This window comes from Sarcophilus harrisii, chromosome 3 (genome assembly GCF_902635505.1).
Source record: "Sarcophilus harrisii chromosome 3, mSarHar1.11, whole genome shotgun sequence".
Taxonomy (NCBI): Eukaryota; Metazoa; Chordata; class Mammalia; order Dasyuromorphia; family Dasyuridae; genus Sarcophilus; species Sarcophilus harrisii.
Genome location: NC_045428.1, coordinates 393,502,565 through 393,520,037, shown reverse-complemented (window position 1 = coordinate 393,520,037; position 17,473 = coordinate 393,502,565). Strand labels below are relative to the sequence as shown.

The 17,473-nt window shown below is 34.0% G+C and overlaps 1 protein-coding gene across 4 annotated transcripts in view; it reads right to left on the bottom strand.

Annotated features, from left to right (window-relative positions):
• Positions 1-17,473, bottom strand: part of TTN (titin) — a 324,196-nt gene that overhangs the window by 278,810 nt on the left and 27,913 nt on the right. For all 4 annotated transcript variants that reach the window (XM_031960390.1, XM_031960391.1, XM_031960392.1 and 1 more), the window contains exons 13-23: positions 17,179-17,316; positions 16,522-16,656; positions 12,798-13,091; positions 12,569-12,694; positions 8,877-9,155; positions 8,119-8,184; positions 7,028-7,286; positions 6,659-6,725; positions 6,029-6,244; positions 4,991-5,133; positions 134-339 (exon numbers count right to left, since the gene is read on the bottom strand). In XM_031960390.1, the coding sequence (XP_031816250.1) occupies positions 134-339; positions 4,991-5,133; positions 6,029-6,244; positions 6,659-6,725; positions 7,028-7,286; positions 8,119-8,184; positions 8,877-9,155; positions 12,569-12,694; positions 12,798-13,091; positions 16,522-16,656; positions 17,179-17,316 (1,929 nt within the window). The remainder of the gene's footprint in view (positions 1-133; positions 340-4,990; positions 5,134-6,028; positions 6,245-6,658; positions 6,726-7,027; positions 7,287-8,118; positions 8,185-8,876; positions 9,156-12,568; positions 12,695-12,797; positions 13,092-16,521; positions 16,657-17,178; positions 17,317-17,473) is intronic.

Below are 17,473 nucleotides of genomic sequence, written 5' to 3'. Positions count from 1 at the left end.
ATGTCTTATTTCACCATCAGTATCCTAAACTCCCCTTCCATTCTCATCCCCATTTAAGATAAAAAATTATCACAAGCAGAACAGAAATAATAGGAACAAAATATGAAGTAGAGATGAATATTATTCTCCTTACCTGGTCCTCTACAAAAGATCTGACTAGAACAGTATCCTTAGCCATTTTCTTCCTAATCAAGGCTTGTTCTTTTTCATATTCTTTTTCATATTCAGGGTAGGGGAACCCAGGTGCCATCTCCCCAACTTTGGGTTCTTGAACAAATGCAGTCATTTGAGTTTGGTAAAGCATTTCGTGCTGTGACTTCATCAATAGCTCATAATCAGCTAGGAGATAACAATCTGAGTTAATTACTTCTTTATTAGACAATTACTATGACTAATCAAGGAAAAGAATGGTCAGTATAGATAACTTCTCATATACCTAAGTTCATTATATTAAAATCCATATTTCTTAGAAGGTTAGACTCAATTCAATTCAACAAGTATTTTTTTTTTTTAGCTTTTATTATTTTATTTTTTGGATTTTTTTTATTATAACTTTTTATATACAAAACATATGCATGGGTAATTTTTCACCATTGACCCTTGCAAAATCTTTTGTTTCAACTTTTCCCCTCCTTCCCTCTATCCCCTCCCCTAGATGGCAGGTAGTCCCATACATGTTAAACATGTTAAATATATGTTAAATACAATATCTGTATCTATCTTCAACAAGTATTTCTTAAATACAATGCAAGGCACTGGACTGGGCACTAGAAACAAAAATGAAACAGTCCCTATTGTCAAAAAGCTTACATACATTATGAAAATACAACATGAAAGAAGCAAATAAAAAGTATGAACTAACTTAAGTGTTTGGGATAGAGTACTAGCTAGAGATAGCAGGAAAGGCCTCATAAAGTAGGTAGCACCTGAGTTGAGTCTTGAATAGAGGTAGGGTTGAGGAGGAAGGGTATTTCAGGCACATGTGACATCCTACTCAAAGGCACAGCGGTTGAAAGGAAAAAAAAGGAAGAAAGGAAGAAAAGGAGGAAGACAGGGACAGAAGAAGCAAGGAAAGAAAGAGAAGAAGGGAGAGGGGAGGAAGAAAGAAAAATAGAGAGCAAGGAAGAATGAAGGAAAAGGAAAAAGAGGAAGGAAAAGAAGGAGAAAGGAAAGTAGAGGGAAGGGAGGAAAAGAGGAGAAAAAAAGGAAAGAAGGGAGAAAGACAAAGAGAGGAAACAATGAAGGAATGAGAGGAAGAAGAGAGAAGGAAAGGAAGAAAAGAAGGAAGAGATGGAGGAAAAATGGAGGGAAAGGAAAAGAAGGAAGAAAAGGAGGGAGGAAGGGAAAAAGGAAGGAAAGAAGAAAAGACAGGGAGGGAGGAAGCAAGGAAGCAAAAAGATAGAGAGGGAGGAAAAATGAAAGGAAAGAGGAAAAGGAGGAAAAAAGAGGGAAGGAAGAAAGGAAAAAGAAGAGAAAAAGAAAAAAGAAAAAAGGAAAGGAGAGGAAGGGAAGGAAGGAGGGATTGAGGGAAAGACAGAGGAAAGGAAGGAGAAAATGTAACAAAGAAGTGAGGAAGAAAAAGAACATTTATTAAGTACCTACTATGTACCAAGCACCATGCTAAGCATTTTACAAATATTATCTCCAATCATGGGAAGTAAGTGCTATTATTATTCCCATTAAAAAATTACAACTAAGACAGCCAGAAGTTAGGTGATTTTTCCAGAATTACACAACTACTAAGTATCTAAGGGATGACTTCAGGACCATTATCCTATCCAATGTGCCTCCTTGCTGTACATGGAATATCAGGTATGGGAAAGAGTAAGGACGACAATTTGACAGGAACATGAAGTCCATGGAGGGAAAAACATGAAGTGTCTGGAAAAATAGACTGAAGACAGATTGTGTTGGGTTTTATATGCCAAAGAGAGAAATGTGTATTTTAGCCCAGAGGCTATAGAGAATCACACTGGAGCTCCTTGATCCTGGCAGTAGCATGGTCAGATCTATGACTCAGAAAGATCTATTTGTCAGCTGTGTGGAACATAGCTTGGAAAATAGCCTGAAAAGGGGAGAACTGGAAGCAAGGATACTAATTAGGAGATTATTGCAATGATCTAGGAAAGAGATAATGAGACCCTGACTTAGTATCATGATATAAAGGAGAAAACTTGAGTTCAAATCCTGCCTCTGGTAGCTACTGCTATGACTTTGAATAAGTCATTTAACTCTTCATGGATTTTAGGTTCCTCAACCATAAGTATCAGACCTGACCTTAAGATCCTTTCTTCACTCTGGGAGATGACTATGAACCACTACATAGAATTCCCAATCCCTCTATTTATGTCCACCTGCATTTTTGATTTCCTTCACAGGTTAATTGTACACTATTTCAAAGTCCGATTGTTTTTGTACAGCAAAACAACTGTTGGGTATACATATATTGTATTTAACTTATACTTTAACATATTTAACATGTATTGGTCAACCTGCCATCTGGGGGAGGGTGATGGGGGGAAGGAGGGGAAAGGTGGGAACAAAAAGTTTTGCAATTGTCAATGCTGAAAAATTACCCATGCATATATCTTGTAAATAAAAAGCTATAAAAAAAAAGAAAGAAAGAAACGAACAGCAGGATGATTTCAGAGCAACCTAGAGAGACTTACATGAACTTGATGCTAAATAAAGTGAGCAGAATTAAGAGAACCTTATACATGGCAGCAGCAAGATTATACAATAATCAGTTCTGATGGGCATAGCTCTCTTCAACAATGAGATGATTCAGACCAGTCCAATGGTCTTGTGATGATGACAGCCATTTACACCCAGAGAAAGGACTGTGGAAACTGAGTGTGGTTCACACTTTTTGTTGTTTGCTTGCATTTTGTTTTCTTTCTCATTTTTTGGTTTGATTTGATTGTTCTTGCCCAGTAAGATAATTGTATAAATATTATGCATATATTGGATTTAATGTATATTTCTACTATGTTTAACATATATTGGACTACTTGCCATCTAGCGAAGGGGATATGGGAAGGGTGGGAAATTGGAATACAAAATTTTGCCGGTGTTAATGTTGAAGAATTATCTATGCATATGTTTCAAAAAATAAAAAAGCTTTATTAAAAAAATATCCTTTCTTCTTTTAGTACTTGAATATGCTCACATTAAGGTAGTGGTCATGGAAATGGAGAAAAGGTTGGATCCCCGAGATGAGAAAGGAGAATTGATAAGACTTAGTCACTTGATGAATTTAAGGATGAGAGAAAGTGAAGTTAAAAATGACTTATAGATGAATATTTGGGATATTAAAAAAAGGGTTTGCTTTAGAAAAAGATCGACCGGGAATTAAAATATAAATTGATATATAAACATACATTTACACTAAATTTTTCTAAAACAAGTCTCTGTATAAAATATGGTAAAATAGTGTTAGGATGACCCTTGATATATTTAACTGATGATAAGGGGGAAAGAGCAAGTTGTCTACTTTAACATTCTTTAAGAATTTGTAAGAATTTTTTATTTAATAAAACTTTCTTTTAGAGTCTTTATCTGTGAAATATACAAGTAGGTGGTTAAAAACAGGTTTCCTAAGCTTTCTCCAATATTTTACACATATTTACAGGATGTGTGTTTGCAGAGTTTTGAGAGTTCACCTATTAGCACAGTTATAATTGATATATGGATATTCAGGATAGACAAAAGTACTCCAGTGCCCTAACCATTGACCTCATTTAGCCAATAATTTGGATATCATAGAAATAAATCAAATCCTTTCTTACTAATGAGAGCTCTAAGCCTGAAGAAGTATTACTATTTGCAATTTTACAGAAGAGGAATGTTATTATCCAATATCCTTTTAATATCCTCAGCTTATAGAGGGATGGTGCTAGTAGTAATAATACATTTTTTTTCTTCCTGTGGAGTTTCAAGGGTTGTCACATAAATTATCTCATTTATTTCTCAATATCCTAGTCCTTTTTGTTCTTTACTATTTTTATTACTTAACTTTTTCCTTTCCATGTGCTTCTTTATACTGCACACTTTCCATTTTCCTCACTGTTATCCCTATCTGATCAAAATTTCCTGTTTTCCTATCACTCTGACTACCTTATTCTTAAATAACTAAGTCTTTCTGACCAACAGCTTTTTATATTTACACATTCTTTCTTTCCAGCATCCTGATTCTGGCTTTAGTTATAACCCTACCAAACTTGGACTTAGGATCAAACAGTTGAATAATCCCTCCATGGAATCCAAGAATCTTTTACTCACTTGGCTATTCCTTTCCTAGGGCATTTGAAAGTCTTTCCTTAATTAGGGGTGCTTAGACTAAAGATAGAAGTTATCCCTCAGGTTGTTTCCATATTTATGTACTCCATAATTACATTTTAATTAAATACTATAGAATCTAAAGATTGGAAGGGACTTTAGAAATGCTCAAGTCCAATCATAGGACCAATGCAATCCCCCTCCTTGGAAAAATGCTGTGGTAGAGAATTAACTTGAGCTATCCATTTCATTTTTAAATAGTTATAATTATCAAGAAGCAATTCTAGTACTCATTAACTAATGTGCCAATATTCTGGATGGATACATTCACTGAGGGAAATGATGGCATTTCTAACTTTTTTGATTGTCACAATATCCTATTGGTCAGTAGCAGGAGTCAAGTCTATGTGCTAACTAGAATATACTTGGGTTTTTTATCCTACTACTAGATTGTAAATTCCATGAGGGTGGGGATTGTATCTTCTTTAACCTATAAATGTCACCTCTAATTTTAGGAGTTTTCTGCATAGTAGGAACTTTTAAGGAAGATTTGTTGATGTTATTAATAAGTAGTAGAACATGGGTTAGCAACAAGGTTCCCTGATTCCCAAACCAATATTCTTTCAACAAGTGAGCACAACTTATATTTACCTACATGTTACTTTGTATGCCTTACACACATGCCCCAGAAACAACAAAAAAGAACATTTACCTTCTTCTAGTAAGGAGGCTGATGCAGAAGTTTCCCCATGCTTATTACGAATAACAATAGTGTATTCACCAGCATCATCAGCAAAAGTCATGGAAATCACCAGCTTGCATTCACCAGTTTGCTTGTTGTAACTTACTTTGTACCTTTAATGATGAATTTTGAAAGAAAATAATAATTATAATTCTTTAAGAAAGGGCATTTGTCTTGTTGCTCAGTCATTTCTTCATGACCCCATCTGGAGTTTTCTTGGCAAAGACACTAGAGAGTTTTGCTATTTTCTTCTCTAGCTCATTTTGTAGATGAGGAAACTGAGGCAGACAGAGAATTACCTGGGGTCACAAAGTTATTAAGTATCTAAGGCCATATTTGTAGTCAGGTCTTCCTGACTCCAGGTCCAATGTTCTATCCACTGAATCACCTAGCTACCTCAAATGCATTGTACTTATTCTTATAAAGATGGCACATAAACTGAAAAAAGAGAGAATAAAGTGTCTATAGCAGAGGTGTAAAATAAAGATATTTAAATTTTATAATTGTGGATTATAATTAAACATAGTTGAATAGGGAGGAAAAACAAATAGATATTACTAAAAAACAAATGAGATGAAATTTCCATTTTAAAAGAACATTCTTTTATATATCTTTCCTAAAAATGGAACAAAAAATAATCAACAATGTAGTATTATGAGGTTTCCATAGCTAGGCTACCAATTGATGATATCATATTCTAAGCATAGTTCATTTTTCTTCATTTCATAAAGTTTTGTATATGGACTTAAGCCAAAGATGGGAGAAAATCTTGTATCTCTTTTAAAAGAGATCTATTTTTTAAAAAAAATTTCCTCCACAGCTTTGTGCAAAAGTATAAAAACACTTCAGGACAAATAAAACATGACAGGTCACCTGGAGAGAAAACAGAATGAGCAAGAGCTAATCCCAGGTTGCTAGTGGATAAGTAAATTCTATTTTTTTTCCTGCATGCATCATTTACATATCATAAAAACAACCTCAAGAACAATAATTTAGACATCCAAGTACCTGTATCCAGTGGTGAGAGGAACACCTGCTTTTTTCCAGTACACATGGGGTTTTGGGTTGCCGCCAATCACGCACTCAAAAACAATGCTCCCACCTTCAACTAATTTCTGTACTGTTGGTTTTCTAATAAAGAAAGGAGCTGCAGGTTCTCCAGGGCCAGCTTGTTCCTCTGGGATGCTAGTCTCCACCATTACCACATCTTTTGATTCCACAAAGCTGGAAAGACAAGTCCCACCAGGTTAGTGTCTTAGTTACTATCAGGAAAAAGGAAGTGAGGTCAGATTCATGCATGAGCTATTGCCTATGGGTTTCCAATCTTTTTTGCCCTTAGTACCCTTTGACATTCAGTAAATCTTATTCCCCCTTGTTAAACATAAAATGAAATAAGTTTTATAATGTACCATGCTCAGACCTTTCACTAATCCTTCCTATACCTGCCACTCAATATGAAAGTAAATAAATTCTAGATTTTATCATGTATATGTGCATAAGAAAGAAAATAAAGTGATGAATTTGAATAAAATAATATAGTTGCTTCTGAAATATTCCAAGAACCCCCTGGTAGATTTCTCTTGCTCCTCAGAGCAACACAAAACCTGTTTTAGTTTTATTAATAAAAAAGATTTTTACCGTTTTGCTTCTGTGGTTAATTTCTCAGTTACAGCAGTTGTTTCTCGGCTTTCAAATTCTTCTGAAACTGTAAGACAGACAGAAATTCAATATTGAAGGTGAAAAAAAATTGTCAAATTCATTTATGTCATCTATTTTTCTGGTCCAGTGTTTTAGGTCACACTCCAGCCTTGAAAGGCCCCCCCAATTCTAAAAGTCATGTCAAGGTCACAGTAGGAAATACATCTGTCTTTGTGTTAACCAGGAGAAAAGAGAAAGAAGTCTTCTATGGGAAAAGAGAGACTGATAAGAGGAAGAAAGTATATTAAGTGGGTGAAAAGGATGTCCTTGAGAGGTTGTTGGTTTATTTATTTTAATAGAGATACTTGCCCTGTACAGCTAAATAGCATGAAGTACTGACAGTTCCAGCCTCATTGACAGCAGTACAAGTAAACCTCCCACTATCTTCTGCAAAGGCTTCTCGAATCATCAATCGAGCAATTCCAGACTGGAAAGTAATCTGGAAATCAATGGAACTTTCGATCTGGTAATCTTCTCTGTACCACATCACAGTAGGGGATGGGTGGCCAGAGATATGGCATTCCAAAGTGACAGATTCACCTTCTATGACTGTCACATTCTTTAAGCCCTAGAGAGCAAACCATAAAACATTATCATCATTATCAATCATCATCACCATTATCATCAATTGACTATTTCTACAAAGCATGAAAATGAAGGTGAGAATCTGGCAGCTCTAGGTCCTTGAGAAACTACAGTCCATTGGATCAGGACTCCAGAAATATCAGCCTTCAGATACATTTTGAGACTGCAAAAAATGTAGCTTAAAGCAGTGCTCATGAATAAGAGAATTTCTAAATTCCCACCCTATTGGGTAGAATGATGCCTGATACATATTTTATTCAAAGATGGTAAAATCTACACCTATAAGAGACCTCTGATATACCTTGTCTAGATCTCATAAGTGAAAAAAAAAAGACCAAATTAGGTTAAGTGACTTTTCCCAAGTCACACATACAGCTATGTTTCAAAGGCAGGATTTGAACCCTGGATCTTTGATTCCAGTGTTTCTCTACTTTCTCAGCTGCCTCTAAGTAGTAGTGGAGCTGTGAATTGAACTAGGTCTTTAATGGAATTGAACAAGGATTTTCATTAAAAACATATATTTCTGTAGTCATTTGCCACTTAGAATTCCTGATATTGATACTGGAATTATTTAGAAGCTCTTCTTTGCATGTGAACATATTGACTTTATTAAGGCATTTAATCAATCAATCACTAAGCATTTATTAAAACTTATTATTTGTTGGAAATCACACTAGGACATGAGGATACAAAATACAAAGATTTAAATGATTCTCATTTTCAAAGCTTGCAAAGTCTTGGAAACAAAGGTATGCGAAGTGTACCTAAAGGTGACAAAGCTTTAGAGTCTCCTAAAAGTTTCAATTTTTACTTACAGAAACTAATGTCGGTGGAGTTACAGGAATTTCTGCTGGTGCAGGTACTCTAGCTGTCTCTGTAACCTAAGATATTAAAAGAGATGTTGTAAAATACATGGAATAATAGTAGATACTAATTCCTCTATTTGCTGGGACAGGGAATATATCTCATAAACCTTCATTCAAGAAAAAAAATTTATAATTACTAAGGGGGAGGCCTTGGATGAATATAGTGAGTGAGATCTTCCACAGGGAAAAATTATTTATTTTTATCCCAATCTGTGAGTTCCAGAGTATCAAAAAGCTCACCAATGAAATAAGGTTAACGTGATTGTAATAACAGTCTTAGAATTTTGGGGGGTATTGAGAAGTGGGACTTCCCTATGTTCATATAGTTAAGGGAAAAAATGAATCTAGAACTTGCTTATTTCCAAAATGTCCCTCTACCACAATATCATATAATTTAAAATATGGCAATGATGTACCATATATATTTAGAATTATAACACTGATAAAGCACTTCTTTTATTATAACTTGTGACTATTTCCAGTAACAACATCTCCATTTTACAGATCAGAAAGCTACAGATCAGAGGGATTAATTGGTTTGCCTGGAATTATACAGCTACTGATCCCATTGGTTGAACCAAGCTTCAATCCCAGTCTTCTGATTTTAAGAATTATCATTCTTGATGAATGATACCATTATTAGCAGTTCATCTTGATGAATAGAGAACTCACAGAGGGGTAAAACTTGGTGACACCGAACCACTGACCTTTGTTTCTCGTCCTTTAAGTACTTCATAATGCTCTTCACGAATAGTCCCACCAGTGATACTCATCCCCACCTCCTTCTTCACTTCTATTCCAGCATGACTTTTATATGTCTCAGGTGTGTCAGCAAAAGGAAATTGTGGTGAGGGGGTGGGCTCCATCCTTACTCTAGTATCAACTGGCTTGACAATGGGAGCCTTCACTGGCTTTGTAATCTTCTGAACAGAAGTGGTTGACAATTCTTTTTGTAGAGTAGCAATAGCACTGCCTGCTATTGATACCTGAAGGTGAACCAAAGAGAAGTCACTTTACTGTCAGCCACAGATAAGAATTGTTATTTTTTTCCTAGTAGCCCTAGATAAAGAACGATCTACAATTTTATCAACATGGGAAAGTTCCTTAATTGAATTATGAAGACAACTAGTCTATGTCTTAGAAAAGGGGCAGACTTGGACAGGTCTGCTGCCTGCTTTTTGGACAGCTGCGAGCTGTTTTTTTTACAATTTAAAACAAAATTTCTTTGTATCAAAATTAATTAAATATTAAATAACTTAACATTAATTAAAAGATAAACACTCCTAGCTCACAAACATTAAATTTGATTATTAAATTGATTAGATATTAATGAAAATTAATTATTCTTAACTCACAAATACAAAATAGAAAACAGATTTGGCCCTTGGACCATTGTTTGCAGACCCTTGCTCTACAACATATGTCATAAAGAATTGGTGTGCTTGAGATTAAATGTTTTCTCAAGGTCATATTGAGCTTGAAACTGTCAGCCTAATTGCCACTCCAATAACTTTATCTACTAGGTGGCTCTTAATAGTCTTAGCGACAGGATATTTATATGGTCTGGCTTTCTTTTTTTGTTGACCAAAATGTATATAGGTTTTCTAATCATAAGTACTATATCTGTAGACAAGTCAGGAATAATAGTGCTTTACATTTATAAGGCATGGGACAACTGACAAAAAATGTTTGTGGTTATAGTACCACATTTAATAGTCCAAACAATTCTGCAACCTAGAAGCAGGTAAAATTGTGCTAGTATTATAATCTCCATGTTAATGATAAGGAGACTGAGAATCAGTGAACTGCTAATAAATAATGAGGCTGACACTTGAACCTAGAAATATCTCACTCTAGCATCCATTCTACTATACCTCCCATTTAGAAAGGTCAGTATCAACTGTCCTAGACTCTGAAATATTATTTTCTGAAATATCTTTCTTGTTGAACTGAGAAAATCATTATTTTATGGCTCTTATTTTAAATGAATTCTTTATCAGTTAAGTCTTATTTGCAAATTGTCACTTAATCATCTTGATGAATATCACATTTTAACATGCCACAGTATGAAATTCAGAATTAGGAAGTTATTAAACCTGTAAATATATTTCGAAGAAGGGCCTTAGGAAGAACACAATCTGATGGCAACCATAAATCTAAGTTATGAGAAGATAAAAATGGAGGTATTTAGGAAAAAATATTTTTATAACCACTCTATTGTTTGGATTATTATTACTGACATGCTGATTTACTGGTTCTACCAGTGAGTTAGATGCCATACCAAAAAAGAAATGATATATGCTTAACTATTCTTGTAAAACACAGTAGACTGAAATACTATGTCTATGAATTTTTTTTGGAAAATAACAATTTCTTTCAAGTTTTTAGGTTCATAGAAACAACCCGACTAGAAATAGTGCAAATCTCCAATTAATCAAATCATGACCCAGAGAAAGAAGGTGGGTCCTTTAGATTTTTAAATGTCAATCATTTGAATATTTGGTAGATTTGGGGAAAAATTAGTCTTTTGACCTATGCTATTTGGGCTATTGTTAACGCTCTACTTCAGAAGACCTTGAAGATGCAGAAATGAAATGATTTAGAATAATGGGGTTTGAAGGGTTTTTCAAATATTACTATTTGTCCCCAGCACTTTGAAAGTGCCAAAAAGCTAAGTTTTAATTACAAGTCATTTTTTACAAGAAGAGGAAAAATACAAAGTAAAATAAATAGCTAACATTTAATATGATGTGTTAAGAATTGCAAACTGTTTTACACATGTTATTTCTTTATGAGGTAGGTAAGGTAATCTGAAGAACCTAAGGCTGACACAGATTAGGTGATATGTCCAGAACCATAAAGCTAGTAAATGAAATAGGATAAAATAATAAATGATTCCAATGGAATCTAGAGATTTATTTTTAAATCTGAATATCTGTCATTCTGGAAGCATATGTGATTTCATCAATGTGGAGAATTCTGGGCACAGAAAATACCCTTACCAGTAAAGTTTAGGACCTTGAAATGTGTCTAAGAGTGTTGCTTAAACTACATAGAGATCAAGTGACTTGCTAAGAGTCCCACACTTGCTAGCATTAGAGGGGATGATTTGAACCTGGGTTTTCCTGATTCCAAGCTCTTTGTTCTTACCTAATATGTCACATGCATATGTTACATTCCTCTTTAAAGAGGCTTTGAATGCACTAAACTCCAAATTTTAAATGAAAATATTTTGTTTTGAGTATATATGGATATGTCAGGGTGGTTCAGATTTGTGATTTAATCATTGCAGAGGACTCAGTTAATAAACATTAAGTATCTGCTATATAATAAGCAATGTGTTAGATGCTGGGAAGGTAGAAACAAAAATAAAATAGTACATGATCTCAAAAGGTTTATATTCTTTCAGAGGAGAAACACACAATCCCATTCTAATTATGTTCATGGGGTTTTCTTGGTAAAGATATTGGGGTGGTTCACCATTTCCTTCCCAGTGGATTAAGGCAAACATGGTTAAATGACTTCCCCTCAGTCACACAGCTACTAAATGTTTGAGGTCAGATTTGAACTCAGAAAGATGTCTTCCTGACTCCAGACCCAACACTTTATATACTGAGTTAAAAAGCTTGCCTCTGTGTGTGTTCTGTGTGTGTATAAGGAAATGCATTCCTCAATGAGGACACATAATATGATAGGAGTATTAAAAGGTTCAATAAAGAGTGATAAAAATATAGGTTTACATCTTACCAAATGAATTAATTAAATCCATTTTATTAACACCTTTAATCTTTTATCTATTTCAATCTCAAGTGAAGTATTTTGGAAAAGGGGACTATAATCCAATTCCTTTAACAGAAATAGTCAATTATCTATGTTTTCAGTTTAATTAAAGTATAAATAAACACACTGTATAAATGAAAATTACCTCTATTCACAAAAAACACATAAAGATTCAGTATATCTAATAATTGCTTATGTACATTTCTCACTTTAGAAAGTCAGAGATCATCTGCTCATTGGTATCAGCTGAGCTTCCTACTTAAGAATGCATCTGGTATCTTAGTATAAATGGGACTAATGATAAAGGAGCATCCTTTAGTTCACAAAATATCTCTTCTCAAGTAGCCCATGAAGGCTCCACTCTATCTTTCAGGCAGTACCTAAAGATCTTTCAGATTTCCATATCCCAATCTTTTGCTAAAGACCTGTCAGTTTTTTCTGAAGAATTTTAAAGACATAGTACTTTGCATATATTACATACTTAATCAATGCTGGCTTATCAATGGATTAATACTGGATGTTTCTGGAGATATATTATAACCAGTATTCATCAAATAATTTAGTTCTTTGCCTCCCATGGACTAAAAACCTGTTGATTACATTTTTTCCCATTTTTTACCTCATGTCCATGTTCCGTTTTCGGAACAGAAATTTTTGAAACTGTAAAGTGAGGACTTGCTGTACGAGGACGTGTATGTTCCACATGGACTAATCTTTCAGTCGTCAGGTCTGACGTTTTCTTGATCTGTAAGAAAATAAAATTCAGTGATGATATTTACAAAAAGGACAAAAGACATTTATGTTGGCAAAGAAAGACAAAGAAAATGAGAGGTTCCAGGGAGCCTGACCTGTGATGATATGTGCATTCCCATTTGATCTGTTGCTGAGATGTGTGTTTCTGAAGGCACTGGTACTACTGCGGGTTTGACTGCTTTAGGGACAACATGAGGTTCTGAAGCTGGACGCTGGGGATGCTCAGTTACTCTGGTAGCGGAGATCTGCTCTTTATAGCCATACTCCAAAGTTGTCTGTTGCCCATATGATTCTTCGAAATGCCCTGGCTCTCGGGGCTCTCTCATGCGGGCTTGATCGACTGCAGTGACAACTGTGGCCACAGCTTCGGCCTTTTTTCCAGTTCCCACCTAGAGATAATACATCTAAAGTTTAGGTTTGGTAATGATCATGTCAGATATTGGATAAATATTTTCTTCCAGGTTTACCGGCCAAAAGAAATAGAAACATATACAAACACATCTTCCTGTTTTACAGGTGACATTAAGAGACAGACAATTCACTTACATTACATAAAATGTACAAACATAGTAATGTTTTTTTCACTTATTATTTCCTAATTATGCATATATGTTTAGATATACTCAACGTGCAAATGCTTTAATCACATGAAACAATGAAATACATAAAATTGGAAGCATACGCATGAGAAAAAAGCATGTATCTAGACAATGTGGGGAAGATTAAAGACTACTGAATAAATTGGACAATACAGACACATACTATTTCCCTTTCTACCTCCTAATCCCCACAGAATACTAACTCTGGCTCTCAGTTTTTTGTGATATTTATTTGCATTATTGGTATTATGCTTATTATCCTACATTGATCATTTGGTCTTGTGTGAACAGAGTCACCATATTCATAAAAAATATACTCTCACAAACAGTGTTAGCTTTGTGTTCAGAGGAGCCAGAGTCAACACAGAGATGTGTGTTTTGCATGCAAATATTAGATAACATGATGGCTCATAAATGCTCATTGAATGCATGAATACATTTGTGATTCCCCACAAGGAAAAACTCTTCAGATGTTAGAATATCTTTATTAAAGAATACCAGTGAAAATTGGTATTCAGTGTTCTTCACCAATGAAAGTATGGCAATGAAAAGGAAAATGTTTTCATGTTGAGAGAAAAAAAAATCTTTCCTACTGATGATGGTCACTTCCTTTTCACTATTATGAGAATTCAGAGCTCTATTACTCAACAGCACAGGTAGAAAATGGGATATGCTATTATTTTCTCATTTCTGAAAAGAGCTATAAATAGAGAAAAGCTTATATAAAAAAATCTTATAAACCAGGAAGTTTTAAATCTGTGGTCTTTGAGTTTATTTTTATAAATATTTTATTTTATTTATTTTTAAATAAATATTTTGATATCTACATTTTTAACAAATCAGTTTCCTTGGTAATCCTATTGTTTTCCTTTTATATATTAAAAAACTATATTGTGAGAAAGGGTCAATTGGTTTCATCAGACTGCCAAAGAGATCCAAAAGGATAAGAGCACTTAATCAAAACTGGCCCACATACCACATTTTGATTTAAAAAAAAAGTTTGACAATGCCAGATACTGACATATGACAATACTAGACACAAGTGTGTACTGGCTGCAGGGATATTATTATCCTTATCCAATACAATGTAATAAGTAATATAAAGGGGTCCAACAAGCTAGTTTTGTTTAGATAGTATGGGTTACTAAGTTTCCAAATGGTCTATCTTCATTTATTTAAAAATAGTACTCTCAACAATCTAAAATTTAAATGAATATGAAGATCTACTTGCCTCAGAGAATTACTAATAGTTCCCTCAATTCAAATTTGCCTTTTTTTTTTTTTTTTTAATTGAGGCAATTGGGTTAAGTGACTTCCCAGAGTCACATAACTAGGAAGTGTTAAGTGTCTGAAGTCAAATTTGAACTCAGGTCTTCCTGACTTCAGCGCTGGTGCTCTATCATCTGCACCACCTAGCTGCCCCCAAATTTGCATTTTAAAAGAAAAATGTCTGACTTGGTTCCATCATTTGCTGCTTTTTAAGCTATAGATTTGATTGATACATGAAGCATTTTTTTTTAAATCTCAATGACTGATCTTATATTTGCATAGCACTTTACAGTATTCAAACTATTTCATTTTCTTTTTCATTCCATCTTAACAATAACCCAGTGAGAGAAGTAGAGCAAGTAATATGATCATAATTTTGGAGGGAAAAGGCTTAAACTGATATTTCATTGATATGAAGAACTTTCAGTATGGAAATGCCTTCATCAATTGATAAATCAATCATTTAACAATAATTATTTATTAAGTGTCTGCTATGCAACTGGCACTATTCCAATCACTGAATATACAAATGCAAAGAAGAAAACAACATTTAGAAAGAGAGCTTAGATCAGCAGTCTTTCTATAATTTCTTCACTTCTCAGAAATGTGTTCTGGGACATTGACAGATTAAATGACTAGTCCTTGGGCATGTATATTATGTGTCAGAAGAAGGACTTGAACACATTATCTTCCTAATTTCAGGGCTGGTCTCTTTTTTTTACTTCTCTGCTCTTCCCCTTTTTCTACCACTTTATTCATTAGATTTTAAGCTTTCCAGACTGTAGACTCTAAGAACTGAAGAACTAACTGTTGGTCTCAATTTAAAAGGAAAAAAAAAAGATTGTTGCTCATGGGCGAATGTTATTTGGTAATCAAGATCCTCATGAATCCTTAACCTTAATCACACTGGAAAAAAATTCTAATTTTTTTTTTGGTACATAAATGTGCCTATAAAGTGTCAAATGAAAATTTACATGAGTATCTTCTGGTGACAGATGTTTACATTTTTCTCATAGATTTTTAAATTTAACATCCAGTATCTCAACACCCCAAATGATGAAAATATGTTAAGTACAAAGTCAATTTTTTTAACTCAGACAAGCTGAAGAAAAAATTTAAATTAAAAGCAGTTTTTGAAGTGGGAAAATTATTTAAAGCAAACACCAATTCACACATAGAAAATGATGTGGATTCATTTAGTGGCCACAAAAGAAAAGCCAGTTAGTGACTTCACTGGATTTAATCATGTCTAGAATTGTGTGGGGTAACTAAGCAATTAGCTATTAACCAGACACAGACAAGATTGGATGGATTGTTCTAATGGTTGATGAAGTATGATGAAACAATGCTTTGCACCACCATAGCATTGGTTTTCACCTCATCTTGAAAAAGATGGATTTGTTCTTGAGCAGCAAATTCTTCTCTAGTCCTTGTTATTGCATTTGACCCTGTGCTTTTGACGGTGGTAATTACTACTTTTGGTAAAGAAGTCCTCTCAGCTTCCATCTTTAGCTAATTTTGTGACAAAAATGAGAGTTATTTTTATATGACTCTTTTAAAGGTTTTATGGAAATTAATTTTTACAAACAGTTACCCATATGGAATTTCCCATCAGAATGACTATCATGCATAACGTTTGTCACAGAATGTTATATCCATGGAATGATAACCTTTTAAAAACAAGTTTCTCTCAGAAATATCATTTTTGAAAAAGTCATAAGACAGAGTAAGGTGCATGTTAATGAAAGAAAACAGAAAATTTATGAGGAAAATACTAATAGAAATAAAGAAGTTAATTTCAAACTTCACTGCTAAGTTTTAAAAAAATAGATTATTATGAAGGGAGGAAATGGAATGTTAAGAGAAATTTATTGTGGTTTAGAGTGAAAGATAGTCCAAAGGGAATAGATTAATGGAGGAAGGTCTCACATGTGCAAACAGCTATAGTCACCTTTTCATGGGTTATGTGTACTTGCTCTTGTTGGGTAGAAATTCCTTCTCTAGTTCTCGATATTGCATCCTGTTTGGATTTAGTGGTAGCAACTACTACAGCAGGCGCTGTGATTTTCTCAGCTTCTTTTCTCATCTGATTGTTACAGTAAAGATAAAGATGAAGATAAATGGTTCACAAAATTATAAGGAAAAGATATTTGTATTTGGATTAAACACAAATGTAGAAATGTGGAGAGAGAAAATTAAATTGACTTATTGTTCTTAATATGAGGCAACATCTGGGATTCATGGTGTTCACACACACATAGACATATAAAACACAAATCCATTTTACAAAAAGTGGATATCCCCACTAATTCATCAATTTATATCAGCATGTTTTATTTGGAAAGATTTTCTTGGAATCAGGCTGCATGCAAAGAGACAATTTCTGCCCCTGGAAAACATGTTAATCATGGAAAGTGGAAATAAAAGATAAATTAGGAGGGAAAAGTAATATGTAGTAATATTAACAACAGACAAATATCATGATTCAGTAGTTTCCAAAAAAATTTAAATGTGTCAAAAAGAGAGGGTGTTAATAGTTCTTTTCCATAATGATCTGCAATGAAATGTTAAGAACAAGAGATTTCACACCTATGACAGTTATCATCACCTTTTCATGAGTAACATGATATTGTTCATGTCTGATGGCCATTCCTTCTCTACTTCTCAGTGTAGTTTCTTGAACTTTGGCTTTAGCAGCTGCAACTGCTATTGTAGAATGAGCAAGTTTCTCAGCTTCCTTCCTCATCTGGTTATTATAGCAAAATAAAAATTTGAGTACCACATAGCCCCAAACAAACATGGCATAACTTCAGATGTGATAATGCAAGATGCAAGAGTGTAGGTTCACTAAGAAAGAAGTGACTAATTTCCACTTATAAAAGTAGAAAATTATCATAATTATT